Source organism: Numenius arquata, chromosome 2 (genome assembly GCF_964106895.1).
Source record: "Numenius arquata chromosome 2, bNumArq3.hap1.1, whole genome shotgun sequence".
In the NCBI taxonomy this organism is placed as follows: domain Eukaryota; kingdom Metazoa; phylum Chordata; class Aves; order Charadriiformes; family Scolopacidae; genus Numenius; species Numenius arquata.
In genome coordinates, this window is record NC_133577.1 from 105,424,621 (window position 1) to 105,441,505 (window position 16,885).

The 16,885-nt window shown below is 42.1% G+C and overlaps 1 protein-coding gene across 1 annotated transcript in view; it reads left to right on the top strand.

Annotated features, from left to right (window-relative positions):
- Window positions 1-2,568: 2,568 nt before the first annotated feature.
- Window positions 2,569-16,885, top strand: part of CFTR (CF transmembrane conductance regulator) — an 89,985-nt gene continuing 75,668 nt past the window's right edge. The window contains exons 1-2 of the mRNA XM_074168020.1: window positions 2,569-2,672; window positions 15,543-15,653. Coding sequence (XP_074024121.1) covers window positions 2,620-2,672; window positions 15,543-15,653 — 164 coding nt within the window. The 5' untranslated portion in view covers window positions 2,569-2,619. The remainder of the gene's footprint in view (window positions 2,673-15,542; window positions 15,654-16,885) is intronic.

Sequence of the window (16,885 nt, forward strand, 5' to 3'; positions counted from 1 at the left end):
TCAGCTGCTCCTCATAAGACTTGTTCTCCAGACCCCTCACCAGCTTCATTGCCCTTCTGTGGACCTGCTTCAGCACCTCAATGTCTTTCTTGTAGTGAGGGGCCTGAGACTGAACACAGTATTTGAGGTGGGGTCTCACCAGTGCCGAGTACAGGGGGACAATCACTTCCCTAGTCCTGCTGACCATGCCATTCCTGATACAGGCCAGGATGCTGTTGGCCTTCTTGGCCACCTAGGCACACTGCTGGCTTATATTCAGCCACCTGTTGACCAACACCCCCAGGTCCTCTTCTGCTGGGCAGCTCTCCAGCCACTCTCCCCCAGTGCTGTAGTGCTGCATGGGGTTGTGACCCAAGTGCAGGACCCAGCGCTTGGCCCTGTTGAACCTCATACACTTGGCCTTGGCCCATGGATCCAGCCTGTCCAGATCCTTCTGTAGAGCCTTCCTACCCTCAAACAGATCAACATTCCTGCCCAACCTCGTATCGTCTGCAAACCTTCTGAGGGTGCACTCGATCCCCTTGTCCAGGTCATTGATAAAGATATTAAACAGAACTGACCCCACTACTGAGCTCTGGGGAACACCACCTATCACAGAATCACAGAATCTTCTTGGTTGGAAGGGACCTTTGAGATCATCGAGTCCATGACTGGCCACCGACTGGATTTAACTCCATTCACCACAATTTTCTAATGAAGTGAAAGAATTTTGGAGACTTAGGCGATCTGCATGCCAGGGCCTACCCAAAGAACTTCCTTCAGAGGTGGATGGAGCGTGTGGGATCACAGCCTTGCCCCGGGTCCGGCAGAGGAGAGATCTGAATCCTCATCTGAGTTCCTGCTTGATCATCCTGATGTCTGACCTCAGCGCAGCTGGAAGAGCCGTGACCGGCTGTCTCCCTGCCGCCTGGGTGGCTGGTCCTGCCTCCTCCTGGCGGCCGCGGTACGGGGTGCGTTGGTGTGCCGTGCGGGGTGCAGTGCGGTGCGGGGTGCGTTGGTGTGCCGTGCGGGGTGCAGTGCGGTGCGGGGTGCGGTGGTGTGCGGGCTGCCGCCCCGGCTGCGGCTCCACTAGGTGGCAGGATGCCGAAGGGCTCCGCGCTGCTGTCCCGGAGCCCGCGCGGATTTAGCCCTGCCTCTACGCATTGTCTGAGGACATGATAAAGTGCGGACAGTTTCCTGGAGTCCTGCCTGCCCCCGTGTTTCTTACTGGTTTTGTCATTAATAAAGCAGAATCGGGAAGGATCCGAGGGAGGTCTGAGACACAAAGGAGCCCGGTGCGGTGACAGGGTAAGAGGGCACTTCTTAGCTATCCGCAGACTGCGAGGGAGAATTGCCAAGGCAAAGAGAAATTCTTTATGAAAACACAGTGGGGTGTAGCGAGAAGCGGTGAAATAAAAAAAAAAAAGGTCTGCAAAGTTTGCAACCAGCAACAGCTGGTTAAATTGTAGCGCGATCTATAAGCCCATAGAGAAGCGCATTTGCCTCTTTACGGAGCCGGTTTAGAGGGGAGCAGCTGCCTGCTTAGGAAAGCGTGACCTTTTCCATCCATATTTTTTTTTTTAAGTTACAGAAGTGAAAGGAAACTGGACTCTGTAAATATCACATTAAATTAATAAATAAAATTAAGTCTTATACAGAATTAAATCACAAGTTCTTATTTCTGCTTCTTGTCGTCTTTGTTTTCTTTTAAACGTGTTTTCTACTGCGCACTCTGAAAGGGGTGATTTTGTTTGTACGGCGTCTGTGCAACGCTTCCGAAACAGTTTTAGTCTTAAATCGGGGTGCCTGGGCTAAACTTCTTAAGGATATACTTTGAGTTCCCATTCCTCCCAGTGCGGGTAGCTGTGTGCCTGCCAGAAAACTTGAAAAACTGAAGCAAGTGCATTTTAAAGGGGGTACGACTGCGCTTGCCGTTCACATTTGTTCTCCCCTAGGCTCACCCTCCACCTTCTGCTCCCTTCGCTCTCCCGCGGGACCGCGCACAGGTGTAGGGGCACCCGGGGGTGGTTCGGGAGCTTCTGGCTCGGGTCCTGCGTGCCCACCCCAGCCAAACCCCGCTAAACCCGACTTCGGCTCCCGCGGGTCTCTGGGGTTGCGAGCCGGCGGCCACTGTGCTGGGCCAGGCTCTGCGGTGGCGAGCTGCGCTCTCGGGGGGGGTGTGTGTGTTTCCGCGCCCCGCGTGGGGTTCTCGTCGCTGCGCTGTCCTCGCTGCCTCGGAGCGGGGTCGACCCCTGGTGGGGCGAGGGGCTTAGTGCTGGTGGGGGAGGTCGCGGACCGCCGGTGTGGGGTGAGCAGGAGGAGGTAACGGGCTGGCCGAAAGCCGTCGGGGAGGAGGGGGCGGCCGCGGGGGGAGCCGCGGGGCGCGCCTGGTGCGCGGTACCGGGAGCGGCGGGGAGGCGGGGGAGGAGGCGGCGGCGCAGGCAATATGCGGGGCCGGGGCCCCAGCCCTCCCGCTTTTGAACCTGGGCAAAGCAGAGGCGGGGAGAGAGGCAGGGGCAGGAGGCCGGCGGTGACATCAGAGCCGGCCGAGCGGATAAGGTGGGAGAGCCGCGGGAGCGGAGCGGGCCAGCGAGGCGTCAGCGATTAGCGGCACCGCACCGCACCGTAGCTCCGGCCACCATGCAGAGGTCGCCCCTGGAGAAGGCGAATATCTTCTCCAAACTTTTCTTCAGGTGGGAGCCCCCGGGGCGGCGGGACACGGCGGGGCAGCGGGGGCGGGAAGCGGTGGTGCCAGGGGGCTCAGCGGGGGCTCCTGTCCCCCCCGGCTCGGCGGAGAAGGGGGCCGAGTTCTGGGAGCCAATTAGCTCTGGAAAGGTCTGTAGGGAGAGCAGTGGGAGTCTCGCTAGCTGCTGAATGATGAGATCTCTCTTTTGGTGGTTTTTTGGTTTTTGTTTTTTTTGTTTTTTTTTTTTTTTGGTTGTCGTTGCTGGGGTTTTAGCACCAGGAATGGGCTTTGTCTGTCAGGTGTCATAAACCCTCGCTGGACCTGGACAGATGAATTTATGACATAATTTGAGCAACCTTTGGTAAATTGCTCAACTAGTTAATCTGTTATTTCGCTGGAAACTGTGAGAACACGTCGGGGTGTGTGGGGGGGGTGTGAGCAGAGGGGAAATGCTCTCAGGGCAAGGATTCCTTCTGTTTGGCTTTTCGGGTGTTTAGCATTTGCTCAGTGTGTGAGTGTAATGTAAGATCTTACTGGAAACAGTTCCTTGTAAGCCTTGAACGTGTTCTCTTGCAAGCAAAGTACCTGGCGCCTTTTCTTTCTCACAACTTCAAATAAAAAGAGAAGAAGGAGCCAATAATAACGCCTGGGCACAATGTACTTTATAAGACAATATAGAAGCCTGAACATGTTTTATGTGACATTGCTAGAAATGACACTGCCAACTGCAACAGCAAATAATCTTTCTGGCTTTGGCCCACACACACCTTGTTTTACCAGGGTGCTGGTTCTCCCTTTTGTTACTTGAGGGTCTTTCACACAGCAGGGAAGGGAGGGAGGAAATCTTGTATAAGACGTGAACATAGTGACTGAGATGGAAACGCGATGTAAAACTATAGCATTGGCACGAGGTCTCTGCCTGAGCAACTGAAGGCTTTTAACTCGCTTTTTAATCCTTTTGGGATAGCTTTCTTTTCCAGCAGGTTGGCCTGGACCTTTTTTTAAAAGTTTCTTAAGGGAAGTGGGTCTGTATGAATCACTCTGTTTGCCTGCCTCCCCCACTTTGGCTCGTTCTAGCCCGGTGTGATAGCAGGGAAGGATCCCAAGCATAACCAGTTCCTAAAGTTTTACAAACATCCAGGTAAAGGTGAGGATCCTAGAGGTGTCCTACAGTGGGAAAGAAGCCGTACTTGCTCTCAAGTGCTGTTAGAGCCAGGGAGTGTGGATGACAGGAGTGTAAACCTTTACAAATTCTCCAAGAAGCTTCAGTCAGTGCTCGTCAAGTACAAGATGCCGATCTGTAGGAAATAATGCTGCATATTAACTTCATTGGTCAAGGAGCCACCTGTTCTGTTTCATTTTATTGATTTGTAAAGCTTTTATCAGAGTAGTGCTCTCCTAGAACCTGTGATGCTGAAGGCTGCAAGAAAAAAAACCCAGTAAGATAAAGCAAATATACTTCTGATTCCTACCTCAGTTCCCATGGCTGGAACCAGATGCAGTTCACGTTCAATAAGTGCATAATTAACTGTCCTTGGGTCTGACCTGGTCTTTTAAGATAAAAGTCTTTAAGTCAATTAAATGATGTTTGAATCACGCCTATCATGCATGATACATTATATTGTACCAGCTATCTGACTGTAACTGAAGAGATAATAAATAAGTACATAAAGTTAAAGAGATGTTTATGATGAATATTAACTAGAGCAGAGAAATTTCTTTATAAAACTTAGTATACTAACATTGTTTCATGGAAAAATCAGACTTTTAATGTAAACATTCAGTTCACTGGGTAAGAACAGCAAAAATTGTATGTGTAAATCTATAAAGTGTCTAATATGATTCTAATACCTTAGGAATGATGTTTCTGTGAATGACAAAGTCTCTGCTTAGTTGCATTTTACCACATAAGCTGTGAATGTCTGTTTCTGCACAAATACTATATGAAATAGTTGAAAAGGTCACAAAAGTGAAAGCCACAAGATAAGAAAATGCATTACATCCAAATTGGCAGCAAGGGTGTCTTTCTTTTAAAATAGAATAAATAAGGATTTAAAAAACATTCATTATTTATAACTCTGAAACATGTTATCTTGTTTTAAAATACACCCCTTCAGTCTTCAAGGACTTCTTCAGCTTCTGTCTTATCAAAAGTAGATCAGGATCAATGCTAAAGATTATTAAAAGGTAAGTTTTAATCAGAGCAAAGATTCGTCAAGGTATAAGAATTTCACAGCACTTTGAGGCATAATATTTCTGATGAGCTTTACAAAGTCAGAAGCATTTGCTACATACCAGTAACAAGAGACCTGTCCACTCAACTGGAAACATCCACAACGTAGTGATTAATGAGAAAGATTGGAACAAGGTTTTCTAAGATGTCAGAATATTCTTTTAGTGTTTTAACTGAATCTACACACATCATTGGTTTCTGATACTGATTGTATTCAGTAAAGCACTCCAGGACATGTCTACATTTTAGTATTGTTAGGTCCCAGTCCGATTGTTGGTCTGGGAGGGGCTCATATCATGTACACAGGTAGCAGATATCCTGCAGCAAGTGAGCTTTGAGACATCCTGTTTTTCTGTTGGTTTCTCACAAGTATATGCTTTACTTCCATGAAAACATGTGAGACAGAACTCAAGGGCATTATATCTGAAGTAAGTCGTCAATTCTTTCTTTTTTAAAAAATCTAAACCAAAAAGGTGTGTATGGAAAAAGATTGCTCTTTCCAATGATGAAATAGTTACTTTCAACTACAACACTGCGGAATGCTTCAGTGAAGTAACTTTTACAGGAGGCTCCTATGCAATTATGTGTGAAGTAGCAATCTGAACATAATGCAATAAGTTGAAGGTCGCAGTAGCAGAAGTGATGCTGAAGTATTAGTTGTTATTATTAAGGAAATCTTGCCGATAAGTGTAATATTATTATTTGATATTGTACGAGCTCTTATCAGCGTCTTGATACCGATGTCTGTAAACCTATTGGCAAAGTTTTGTTGCTTCATAATATGTCCTGTTTAGGCTGGAGGGATGGGGCAAAAAAAGAGAATTGCTTGGGATGGTCGCAACAGAAAGTATTTAGACATTAGAAATCAACTTTCATCCTAAAATTTGAACAATTTTTGTTTAGAAACTGAGTTTTAGTGGTTCAGAAATGAAGTATGAATACAAGTGGTTTCAGATCTTCCATTAGGATGACACTTATAAAACAATAGGTACTAATTGTTTGGTGTTTCAGGAGGGGTTTTTTGTGTTTTATTTTCCTTACTACATTTTCAGAGTTGATCCCTTTTGTTCCCAACCAGATGCAAGATCTGGGCACTGGCAACTTTTACTCTTGTTTAAAGAAAACAGACTTTTATGCAGAAGCAGTCATATGGTCATATGCTTACCTTCATATTAATTTTGAAGCTTTACTTTTATCTTTGTAACAGATATTTATGTTCTTGGAGTTTTGCAGGGTTGAAGCTGTACCTTTTGTAGCAAACAACATCAGAGTACTTTGCAATCACCTAGTTTTTATTGTAGATCAGCTGACACCAGGAAGTATTGTTATGGTTTTATTAAGGCAAGTTAATAAATTAATTAATTTTTAGCTGAGTACGGGAACACAGAGTTACCGTTGGAGTTTCAGAAACGGCTGCAACTTTGGGACAATCCTGATTTTTTTTTTTACATGCAAATTTAGATATTTAAATACAAGTTCACAAAAAGCAATCCTTGTGCTCCTGTCCAACTCTCTAAGCATATACTTTTGCTTTGGTAAGTACAAGATGTTACAACTGTCTTGGCAGGACCGAGTAGTTCAGTGCCTGATTAATTATTAAATCCAGATGAGAAATACAAACTAAGCGAGCTTTTGTGCTATGTTCTCTAGTGGGATCAGTCCATTAGACCTTCTCTAGTTGCTTCTTTCTTTCCAAACCAGAAAAAATGTAACATGCTGCCTTTTTATACAGCTGCCTGGTGGTTCCAAGAACAATTTAGCATGTAGGGGCTAAATGTTGGATTCCTTCTTCAACCGTGTGTGTGCTGGGAGTGGTAGGAAAAGGAATTCGATTCTACACCTTACTTCTTCTAGGAAGTAGGACCAGTATTACCAGTGTATGGTAGTGAAGGTGTCTTCGTGTGTCTTAGATCTCTGCTCAGCTAATCTTTCTAAAGCATAAGAGCAAGGGTGACTGTAGTCTAGTAGGTAAGAAACTTGTTTGCTCCTGATTTCTGTTCTGAAGGCACTTTTTATGAAGCTTTTAGTGTGGATAACAGAATCCAGGACTTAAGGTTTGAAAGTACCTTGCACATGAACTACAGTCATGGTTATTCTTTCACTTTCTCTAGCTTAATTCAGTCTTAATTGCAAGTTTGAGAGTGCCTTCATCAAGATCGTTTCTGGTTTGAATAGGCGTTCTTATGAGAATAAGTTTTAATCCCTTCAGAGAAAGGAACTAAAGCCCTAGGCAGTCCCTGCTCTATCCTTGAACTATGTATCTTAGGATTTTGATTCATGAATAGAGAAGGATTTATGTGCCTATTTTCCTGGAGAAGTTTGGGTTTTAATGTGTACATTTGTCCTCAGAACTTCCCCTGAAACTGTCTTGAGTTCCTAAAAATCCCAGGTTTTGTATAGGAAGCTTAAAGACCTAATTCATGTCTATAAATTTCACTCTGGAGGGCAGGTGTCTGGAAACTGTCATATGCAACATATATTTGGAGCATCCCCTATCAATACCTATCTGTAGCACCTTTCTCATCTTTCCTCTCTGAGCAGGGAGCCTCTGTGTACGTTGGCAGCTCTGAGCAGGCAGATTGAATTGCACAGTGTGATGGCTCAGTTCATCATCTCAGATCATCTCAGCCAGTTGAGATGGCTGTCTTAGATACTTATACAAGGCAAATTTCTTATAGTATATTCTTAAGGCCCTTTATGGGTCTAGTCCCGAGGACTTGCCTTTCACTGAACCCAGGTAATCATAAATCCTGGCTGTTAGTGATAACCAAGCACAGATGCAGTGGCAGCACAGATTCTGGCCCCATGAGGCTGCCTGGTCATTATCTGTTGCCACAAGTGGACCTTGGAGACTCACTGGTCTGCCAGCCATTCACACCTGTTTGGAACGGCAAGCTTTCGTTACGTCTGAAAGTCAGCCCCCACATGGTTCAAAGATGCGTGTGCAAGTTTTGGACTCCTTTTTAAAATTTGACTTCTATAAATATTTCCAAGGTAAAATATGAAACTTGAGGTGAACTGGAGAAAGGATGCTGAGTCTCCTACTCTGAAATAATTTCAGCCACAGGAATACCTTATCTAATAAAGCTAATCTGTGTCCTTGGCTCAGCCTGATGCTGCATCTTTGGTCTAACAAACAGAAGTGCAAACCCTGTGTAGCACAGTGCCCTTCTCTGGCTGCTTGATACCTCTACAGCACAGTTGCCTGTATCAAGTTCCATCTGAGTTTCTGAAATATATGTAGAGCTTCTTTTCCTCCTGGAGGAAGAAGACTTACCATCTTGATATTCAAAATTAAATGATCAAGCATTTGAAAGATTTGCAGACCTGTCTGTACCTTTTTATTCTCCTCCGTGCTTATTTGATTTTGGTGAGATAGAAAATAATCCATCCCAATCCTTGAATTATTTTTTAATACTGCAGGCAATGACATGGAAAGTAATTTTATTATCTGTATTATAGAGGCTTCTAAATGCCCTAATAGAAATTTGAAATCTACTGTAGTAAGAACTGGAAGATATTTGATAAGGAAGTCTATTTTGAAGATCTTAAAGTCTAAGTAGATAGCAGAAAGGATGGGCTAAAAAGAAGTTTCCTTATTATTTCTGTAGAGAAGAAAGTGGGGTGTAAAAGGATTGTGATTTGTCCTGGGAGTACGCAGTAGAGTCAGTGCAGACTGCCTGAGATCTCCTCTCTAGGGCTTTAACCACACAAGGGTATTTCTGGTGTGACAAAGTTACTTCAGAATATTTCTTCAGCTAACAATTGTCACCTCTTTCATACAAGAGAGTCTCAGTCTCTGAATATCTAGTTTTTTTGAATATCCTAATTTTCAAACTAGTGAGAATAGTGTGACTTATTGCAGCAGAATTATACAGGTTGCCATTATCTCTTTTTTTTTGTTTGTTTGTTTGTGTTTGTTTGGTTTTTTTGTTGTTTGTTTTGTTTTGTTTGTTTTTAAATTATTTCTTCACCCCTCTGCTTTGCAGCCTATACATGTAGGTATAGTGATTATGGGGGCAGCAGGATGGTGTCAACCTGTCATCTGGGTAATAACATGTCACATTATGTCCTCTAAAGTAGATAAGTCAAAGGTCAAATTAAAGTGTAGCATATAAGAAGACTTCAGTGATACACATTGCAAAATTTTGCAATGTAAACTTGTAGATGCAATTCAACTGCCTTCCATGAGAGAGCAGGTATGCCTGGGTGAGATGAGCAAGAGCTCACAGGCTGTGTTTACCTATAAGCAAAAGGATCTGCATGAGCATTTTCACAGTCAGCGAGTAGCTAAACCAAGGCTCGCTGTCATGAAGCTCCTAAAATTAGGAGAGAACAAATAAGCTTTTAAGACATATTTTGAAATGGCATTGTTTTTCCCTTGAAATCAATAGCCTCCTGCCTTTCAGATAAGGGTAAGCATCCTTCCTTCAAGAGAGGGTGGGTGGGAGAAGGGATCGATCCTGAAAGGCAGTGCTTGGGGTGGCCTGCTGCACTACTAATGCCTTGGCTCCATGGGCAAGGTTGTGCTTTTGGAGAAAATCATAAGTGAAAGCTGGGAAAGGTACTTTGTTTCTGGTATATTCCCATGTTTTAATGTCACTGTTTATCTTTTATAAACTTTCTTTTTTTCAACTTTTAAATAAAGGTTATGAACCTTTATTATTCAATCTAGTCTTTATCTTGTTTCAACTTGGTTGAAGGTTAATCTGTAAAATCTGGGATGCTTTTATTTCTCAGGAGGTAACAAATACAAAGAAAACAAAATGAAAATAATACCAGTGTTGCTTTGCTCAAAGCCCAAGATCATTTTGGAAATCAGACGATACAAGACATTTTCTCATTAACTTGCAAGGATCAGGCTGAAGAGTAGCAGCATTAAATACCAGGATACAGAGAAGATGGCAAAGAGCAAACAGTAAGACAAGCAGCCTCTAATTCAGGATTAATCCCATATTACTGTAGCGGCGATTTACATTTTAATACTTGGTATTTAAATTACCAAAAAAAATATCTTCCCACCCTCCCCTTCCCCTGTTTGAACTGCCACAAATGTGTTCACCAGTTTGTGAAGGTTTTTATACCTGATCATGTGTCAGTCACTGTGGTTAGAACGAATTACAGATTTGGAAAGGGCCATTGCACCTGCTATGCAACTGTATTCCAGTTTGTTGTGAAATGTATCTATAAATGCATGGCCAAGACAGTGGAGTGCTAAATTGGGTGAAATTTGTTGCTGTCACACTAGTGACACATCTGGGAGATTTTAAAATTCAGTTAAATCATGAAAAGCACAGCTCTGCAATAGTTTTGCTGATGCAAACTTTCTGCAACGTTCTTTGGTCTTTCAAAGGACTAGGAGAAAGAAATCTCTCTCTTATTCTTTCTATGGGATATATAAGTGAGAAAAAGAGTGAAGATGAAGAAACATAGCACATCACCACTGTTCTTTCGATAGCTTTGTTAAAGAAATATTGGAGGCATGTATTACACTTGACTTTGGTATCTAAACAACTGACAGATTTTAATACATTGAATGCATTCTGTCCTTGCATCTGTCACGATTTAAGTATCTTTGTACCCTTAATGTGTTTTGTTTTCTCTCAAAAAAAGCTCTCAGTACTTCCGCAAACTGAAATACTTTGACTATCTTACTAACTGTAAGGAAAAATTACTGAATTTCTGCTAAAAATCTGAATCTCGGAAAGCATTTTGAGAGTAGATAATCATCTGAATAAGTGTCACTTTGCAAAAACTGGACATAAAAAAGCCAGCCTTCCCCAAGAATTGCTGTGGAGTAATCCTAATTAAGGTTCGCTATTGAAATCCTGGGGTTTCAGCAGAACATTGATTATTCTTAAAATGGTGCTGCTCACAGCTAGTGGCAGAGTTGATACAGCTAAATATTTTCCATGTCAAATAACACCTCATGGGGGAAAAATTGTTTATTAGTGAAGAATTTTAAATCTTAGTTTTTGTGATGTGGGGGAAGACAATAAAAAAAGCAGAAATTAATAGGGTCTCCATTTACCTTCTGTTGTTGAAGGCCTGCAATAATTACATGTAAATATTAAGCTCAGTGTTGCATTTGTTTGTTTTTAAACTGGAAAATGCTAAAGGTTTATTATAGTTTTCAGAATATATAACATGATTTTTCAGCATTTGAAGAAAAACAACAGCAGCCCTACTGTGCTGAGGGTGACCAAGGGGCAGGAATTAGGCTGTGGTGCCTGGCAGTTGTTCTCTGTGGGTGCGCTGACTTGTGCCATCTGTTAGCAAGGATCCTGCAGAGCTGGGGTCACCCTGTACAGTGGTGTTGCAGGATGCTCAGAGAGGAGGGCTTGTGGTGCAGACGTTCTTCTGGAGAATCAGTTTGGAGTGTAGTAGAGCTGCCACCTCCAGTATAAAGTAAGCAGCAATTTACAATTTTTTCTGCCGCCAGAGTGATGGGTATCTTTTGGGAGAGGATGGAAGTGCAGAGTCTTTGACAGAGTCTGGTCTGGTTTGACCCTTTGGGAGTGTCTGAGATCTATGTGGTGCCTCGGTCTTTTCCTGCAGTCAGTAGGAATTCGTGGGTCTACAAACACCTTGCAAAACTTAGGCTCCAAAGCATCATAATCATGGCTTGATTATGTTCTCTGCCCCTCCTCCCTTTAACTGTTAAAAGAAGGGATAAGATAAAGCCCGAGGCACTTTTCTTGCTCTGTCTCCATCAGGATTTAGGTCCCGTTCCTTAGGGCTGCAGGCACTGTGCCTAACTATATTGTGCGTAGGTATCAATGCCTTGCAAGAGGGGGAAGAGAAGCCACTGTTGCTTTTGTGACAGTAGATACTGCTGTGTTGTGCGCAGGACACCCATTGAAATGGTACCAGCCTGACCAGGGACCCTTGCAGGAGATCTGCTGCGCTTTGCAGGTCTTGGATAGCCCTACTGATCTGTCCCTGTCCCAACACCCCATGTTTCTTGACCTGAAGGGCCTGGTGGAGCCACGGAGTCCCTGAGCCTGGGGAGGAAGATTTGGGCAGTTGGCTTAGCAACACAGAGGCTCCTTCTGTGTCCAGTGACATGCAAAGCAGCCTTAAGGGAGAGTCAAATCCTATTGACAAGTTAACAGTCTGTGTTAATACTCTCTGGAAAGCCAAAGACATCTGTCCTACTGGTACAATTTGGTGGAGTGGGATGAGGCTAAACCTGCTGGAGAAAGAAATAGCTGTGGTAAGAAATCTATTATATATTGCTAAAGAGAATGACAAAGAAATGGTCGTTAGAAATCTACCGAAAAAGAAGTTAAAACAGTGTGTTTTGTATATGATATTTACATATCAAGCTCATAAGGTATTTTTTGCTACAGGCAATCAATAATAGAGGTGGAACTTGTTTTCCTTCTTTTCTTCTTTCCTACTCTACACCCTTGAAACTTGTCCCCTGCTGGGTTTCATGTGTGTGTACCCATAATAACATTCCTAGTTAGTGGCAAAACTCTGACAGCACTACAGGTTTCTCTGTGAAAGAGTTCATTAAATGCCAGCCAGTAATCCGGTGGCATTTGCGAACGTAATACTGTAAAGCCAATCTGTTTCCCTTCCTTCTTGCTCTCTTCCTTTCAAAAGAAATTTCTTGTTCTCAGCAATCACAAGAAGAAAAAACTCAGAATTAATACTGGCAAATTGTTTCTATTATGCCAAAAAATAGAAGACACGTATTCATTGACAAGCTCTGACTTAGCTGCATAACCTGACGAAAAAGAAACATTGATAACTACAGATTATATTGCCAGTTAAAATAAATTTATAGCCATTTTACATTTCCAAACTTTGCAAAGAATCCAGAGCATAATGGTAAACTGGATGCTATTGGAATCTGGCAAAAGGCTGGTTTTAGGAGATATTTATGCATATTAGATCAAGTATATTCCTTTTAGTAAAATATATACTGTCTCCCGCAGTTCCTGACAGCACAGCCCAAGCAGCTGTTGAAAATCTACCTTGAGACAAACAGCACATGAAGGCCAGCTCCTCCCACGACTACCACTCCAACACGAAGCCACTTGGCACAGCTCGCAAATTGGCCAGATCGAGTTAGGGTGGGACTTCCGAGCACGGCCAGGGCTGCTGGGAGATGAACATCTCTGTGCAAGCCCTGCCAGCAGCCTGCGGCAGGAACCTGGCTGCAGGCTAGAAGGCCCCTGGGGGAAGGTGTCAACAGCACTCCTTTAGCTGGATGGAGGAGTTCATCTACCATAGTTGCAGCTGCCCCGATGAGCAGAGAGATGAGGACAAGGACTGTGCTGTCTGTATCGAACTTGTTGACTTGGGAGAGGAGGATGGTTAAGGGAGCACATAATTTATGTAGCACTGATAAGTGCACCTGGTTAAAAGCCGAGTAGAACAAGAAATGTTTCTAGGAGTACAGGAGATCTGCTAGGCATGCTGCCTTCCCCAAATGATAATACAGCCTCTCTGCTCGCTTACTAAATGCCGTCATGTTTTGTTACTTCAGGCAGTGGCAAAATGCCAGGTTAGGTGCTAATCAAAAGTATAACTAAAATCAAATGTGCAGAGGGAAACAGTGCAATAAAAAAATGTTTTCCCAAAACATACAAGGCCTGAAATTATAAAGCTCTTCTGTCAAGACAAGTTGGGAATTGCTTATTGCAGTCTCAAAGCATTATTAAGGGGCTCAGCAAGGTTATTTCTTAGCTACGGTATTGGGAATTAAAGAGGTTGCTTAGGAAGTACTATTGCTTACTTGCTATTAGTTGCGGTAGGGGTTTAGCATCCCATAACTTGTATTCATTTTATCATTGCCAAAATATCTGCATATACAGAACTTTCAGTGAAGCCAGCCCATGAGAGCTTCTGTTCCCGAAGGACGGGAATTAGCCATTTCTGTACAAGATGTGCACTAAGCCAATAGCAACCAGTCCTTTCTGCCATGAGAGATGTCAAAATACAATCAATACCTGATTTATGATTTGGAGTGGCCATCAAAGACTTTTACATAGAAGTCATAAATTATTTTAAATTGAAAAGTTTTTTTCTAATCCATTTTATTACATCCCTGAAAACATTGATCCCTATTTCCAGTAGTAATAAAGTTTATGGATGTTTTACCAATCACTCTCCAAAGTGGACTTTTCTAGCTGCCTTACTGTAACATACCACAAATTGTGCGTTCTCAGCTGCAGCAGTCTCAAAGACTGAGGTAAAGCCTAAATGATTAATCTGAAACTGTAGTATGATTACAGAAATGAATGATCATCTTCTAATTTCTTAGAACACATTCTCTTTGCAGTGGGTATGATATTACTGTTCACTTGGGAAATATCTTTGTGCTTTACTGAATTATGGGGATTATAGACTGGTGTCTCATATGATTCATAATTTCATTAAAGTAAATGTTAGAGTGTGCATGTGTGTGCACACAGTTGCACACAAATAGGCTTTGACTGTTGTGCTAAGGTCTTTCTGCACTTGTGTAGGGTCTAATGATGTTCTTTTACCTTTGTATCAGCCTCTTTGCACTATCAGAGGCTGCAACTGAGAATGTAGATTACTTGGTGTATATGATATGTATTCTTACAGCCATATGGGTAAGCATCTCCAATAAGCTGTTTGTATTTTCTAAGTGACCATGCAAACATTATTGCATTTCTTTTGCAATTTTTGGAGATCATAACTTTTATCATAATCATAAATCTTGGAGGTTTTTTTTTAACAAACTGTCTTTACATACAGAAGCATGACAGCAGTCAACCACAAGCTACTTCTTTCGCAAGCATTTCATTTTTTTAAGGAAATATTTTTTAACAATGGCAGTAAAGCAGAAACTCAAATACATCATTATGTACATCATTAGTTCTTAGGGTTGCTCGTTTATGTTTTGTTTTAGTCCCATGCTTTCGAAAGGATTTCTGAACAGAACCTGCTGCAAAATTTTGGCACAAATGTGTGCTTGGGGATTCATAGGCCTTTCATCATCCAAATTGTTCGATAAAATTCATAATAGCTTATAAATATTTTCTCTACAGAGTAGCTATTCTAGAGTTGTTTCCTGATTTCGTTTAATTCAGTGTGCTCTTTAAATTGACATTAAATTTTTAAACATCACATTTGAAAAAAGAAAAGCAAAATGTTTACATATGATGAACTTAATGAAGATCTTACGAGGAGTCCTGTGAAAGAGCTTGTCTGTTGTTAAGTATGTACTGCAATGTAAGCTGTCAAAGGAACACTCAAGCTATATTAAGATTTTCTGTTTTATAGGAATGAAACGTATACATCCAATTTTCTATAGTTCTGATTTATTATTTGTTTATATGGAAAAACCACATGTTTGGAAATCCAGTAAAAAGGTCCCAATCCCCTGTTCGTTTGCCTGCTACTGACTGAATAGGAGGTTTGGGGTGTGATCCTGCCCCCAAACTGAAAAAATGCAACAGTTTTGCAATTATTCTTTTAACGTTATGTTTGTGAATATAGTTCTGTAACTATAATGCAGAGCTGCACTATATTATGTTATTTTGTGTGTGTGTGTAAATATATACACATAGACGGGTGCTGTGGACAAAATATTCAGGGTGAGACAATGCAACTCCAGAATTAACCTCAGGAACTGGTAATATTTTTTTTTTTTCTGCTTAGATGGACAAAACCAATTTTGAAAAAGGGTTACAGGAGACGGTTGGAGCTGTCAGATATTTATCAAATCCCTTCTGCGGACTCTGCTGATAATCTTTCTGAAAAACTAGAAAGGTATGAAAGATTCATTGAATAACTTTGTTTCAGGAATCACACTGCAATTTTCATTAAAAAGCTGTTGGATAAAATGTTTAAGTAGCATTGGGTGCAAGCTGGTTGCACCCATTGACTGGCTTAAGTGTGTCCCTTTTCAGCACGCAGTTATCCTTTGGAGCTGACTGGGATCCTTGGTGCAGATGTATCATCTAGATGCTCTAAATTACTATATATGGGTACCTGTGACATCTGTCCATTGACTAGCAAGGCTAGACTCACAGTTTCAATTTTAGTTCCCTGTTCTGCTGTTCTTTCTTCCCCAAATGTCCTTGTAAAACCTTGTTTTATTTTTTTCTTCAACTAAATAACATTCTTAATTTCCGTTGATACCACTGTCGAAAGACTACTCGCTTCTGCAGAAATCATGCCCTGACTTTCCCCATTTAGGCTTCCTCTCTTCTCTGCTCCATTCCAGTGTATCCTAATTCAGAAACTGTGCTACATACATTTGGGACTGACTCTTACAGATACAAGTGCATAAATCCGGTCTCTCTCCCCCAGCCTCCAGTGTAGCTTTCCCTGGTGTGCTGGGGCAGCTAACGTCTGCATTGTTGTGCAAATCCAATTAAACTTAATTGCAGTGTGACCTATGTATTCAAAACTGGTGGAAAGTTCTGAGAATGCTTAATGCATTTTGATAGTTTATAAATGGAACATTCTAGTTATTTAATATTCTGTTGAAAAAATGGAGAATAGAGCTGAGGAAATTCTTAGGGGTGCTTTAATCTGTGAGTTGAGTTTTGACTAAACCTGCTTTTTATATATAGCATTGCTTCTGATCAGCATTTATTATTGGATAGAAAATTATTGTTCCAGCAACACAGGTTAAAAATAATGCTGTGCAGTAGAAAAGTCACATTTTTGATGCTTTGTTGGTGTTTTCTTTTTTGCAGACTGGAAGAGCTCCAAAACGTTTATTTGCCTATTATTTGTGCTTTGGTCTTAAGTACAGCAGGTTTCTTTAAAACATACAATGTGACCTTTTCATGAATTAATTCCCTGCGGGGTGATGTATGGCTGAGTATTTAGAACTGCCAAATATGTGGCTGAACTAGGCTTGAACTTTTATTGATCTATCAAGTCAATGAAGGCCAGGTCTTTGGGGTCTCTGCAAAGCTTTCTTTCATTAGTCACCTTGGCTAAATCTCCTTGGATATACTTGAGTGAATTGAAGTATGTCAAGCCTTAGA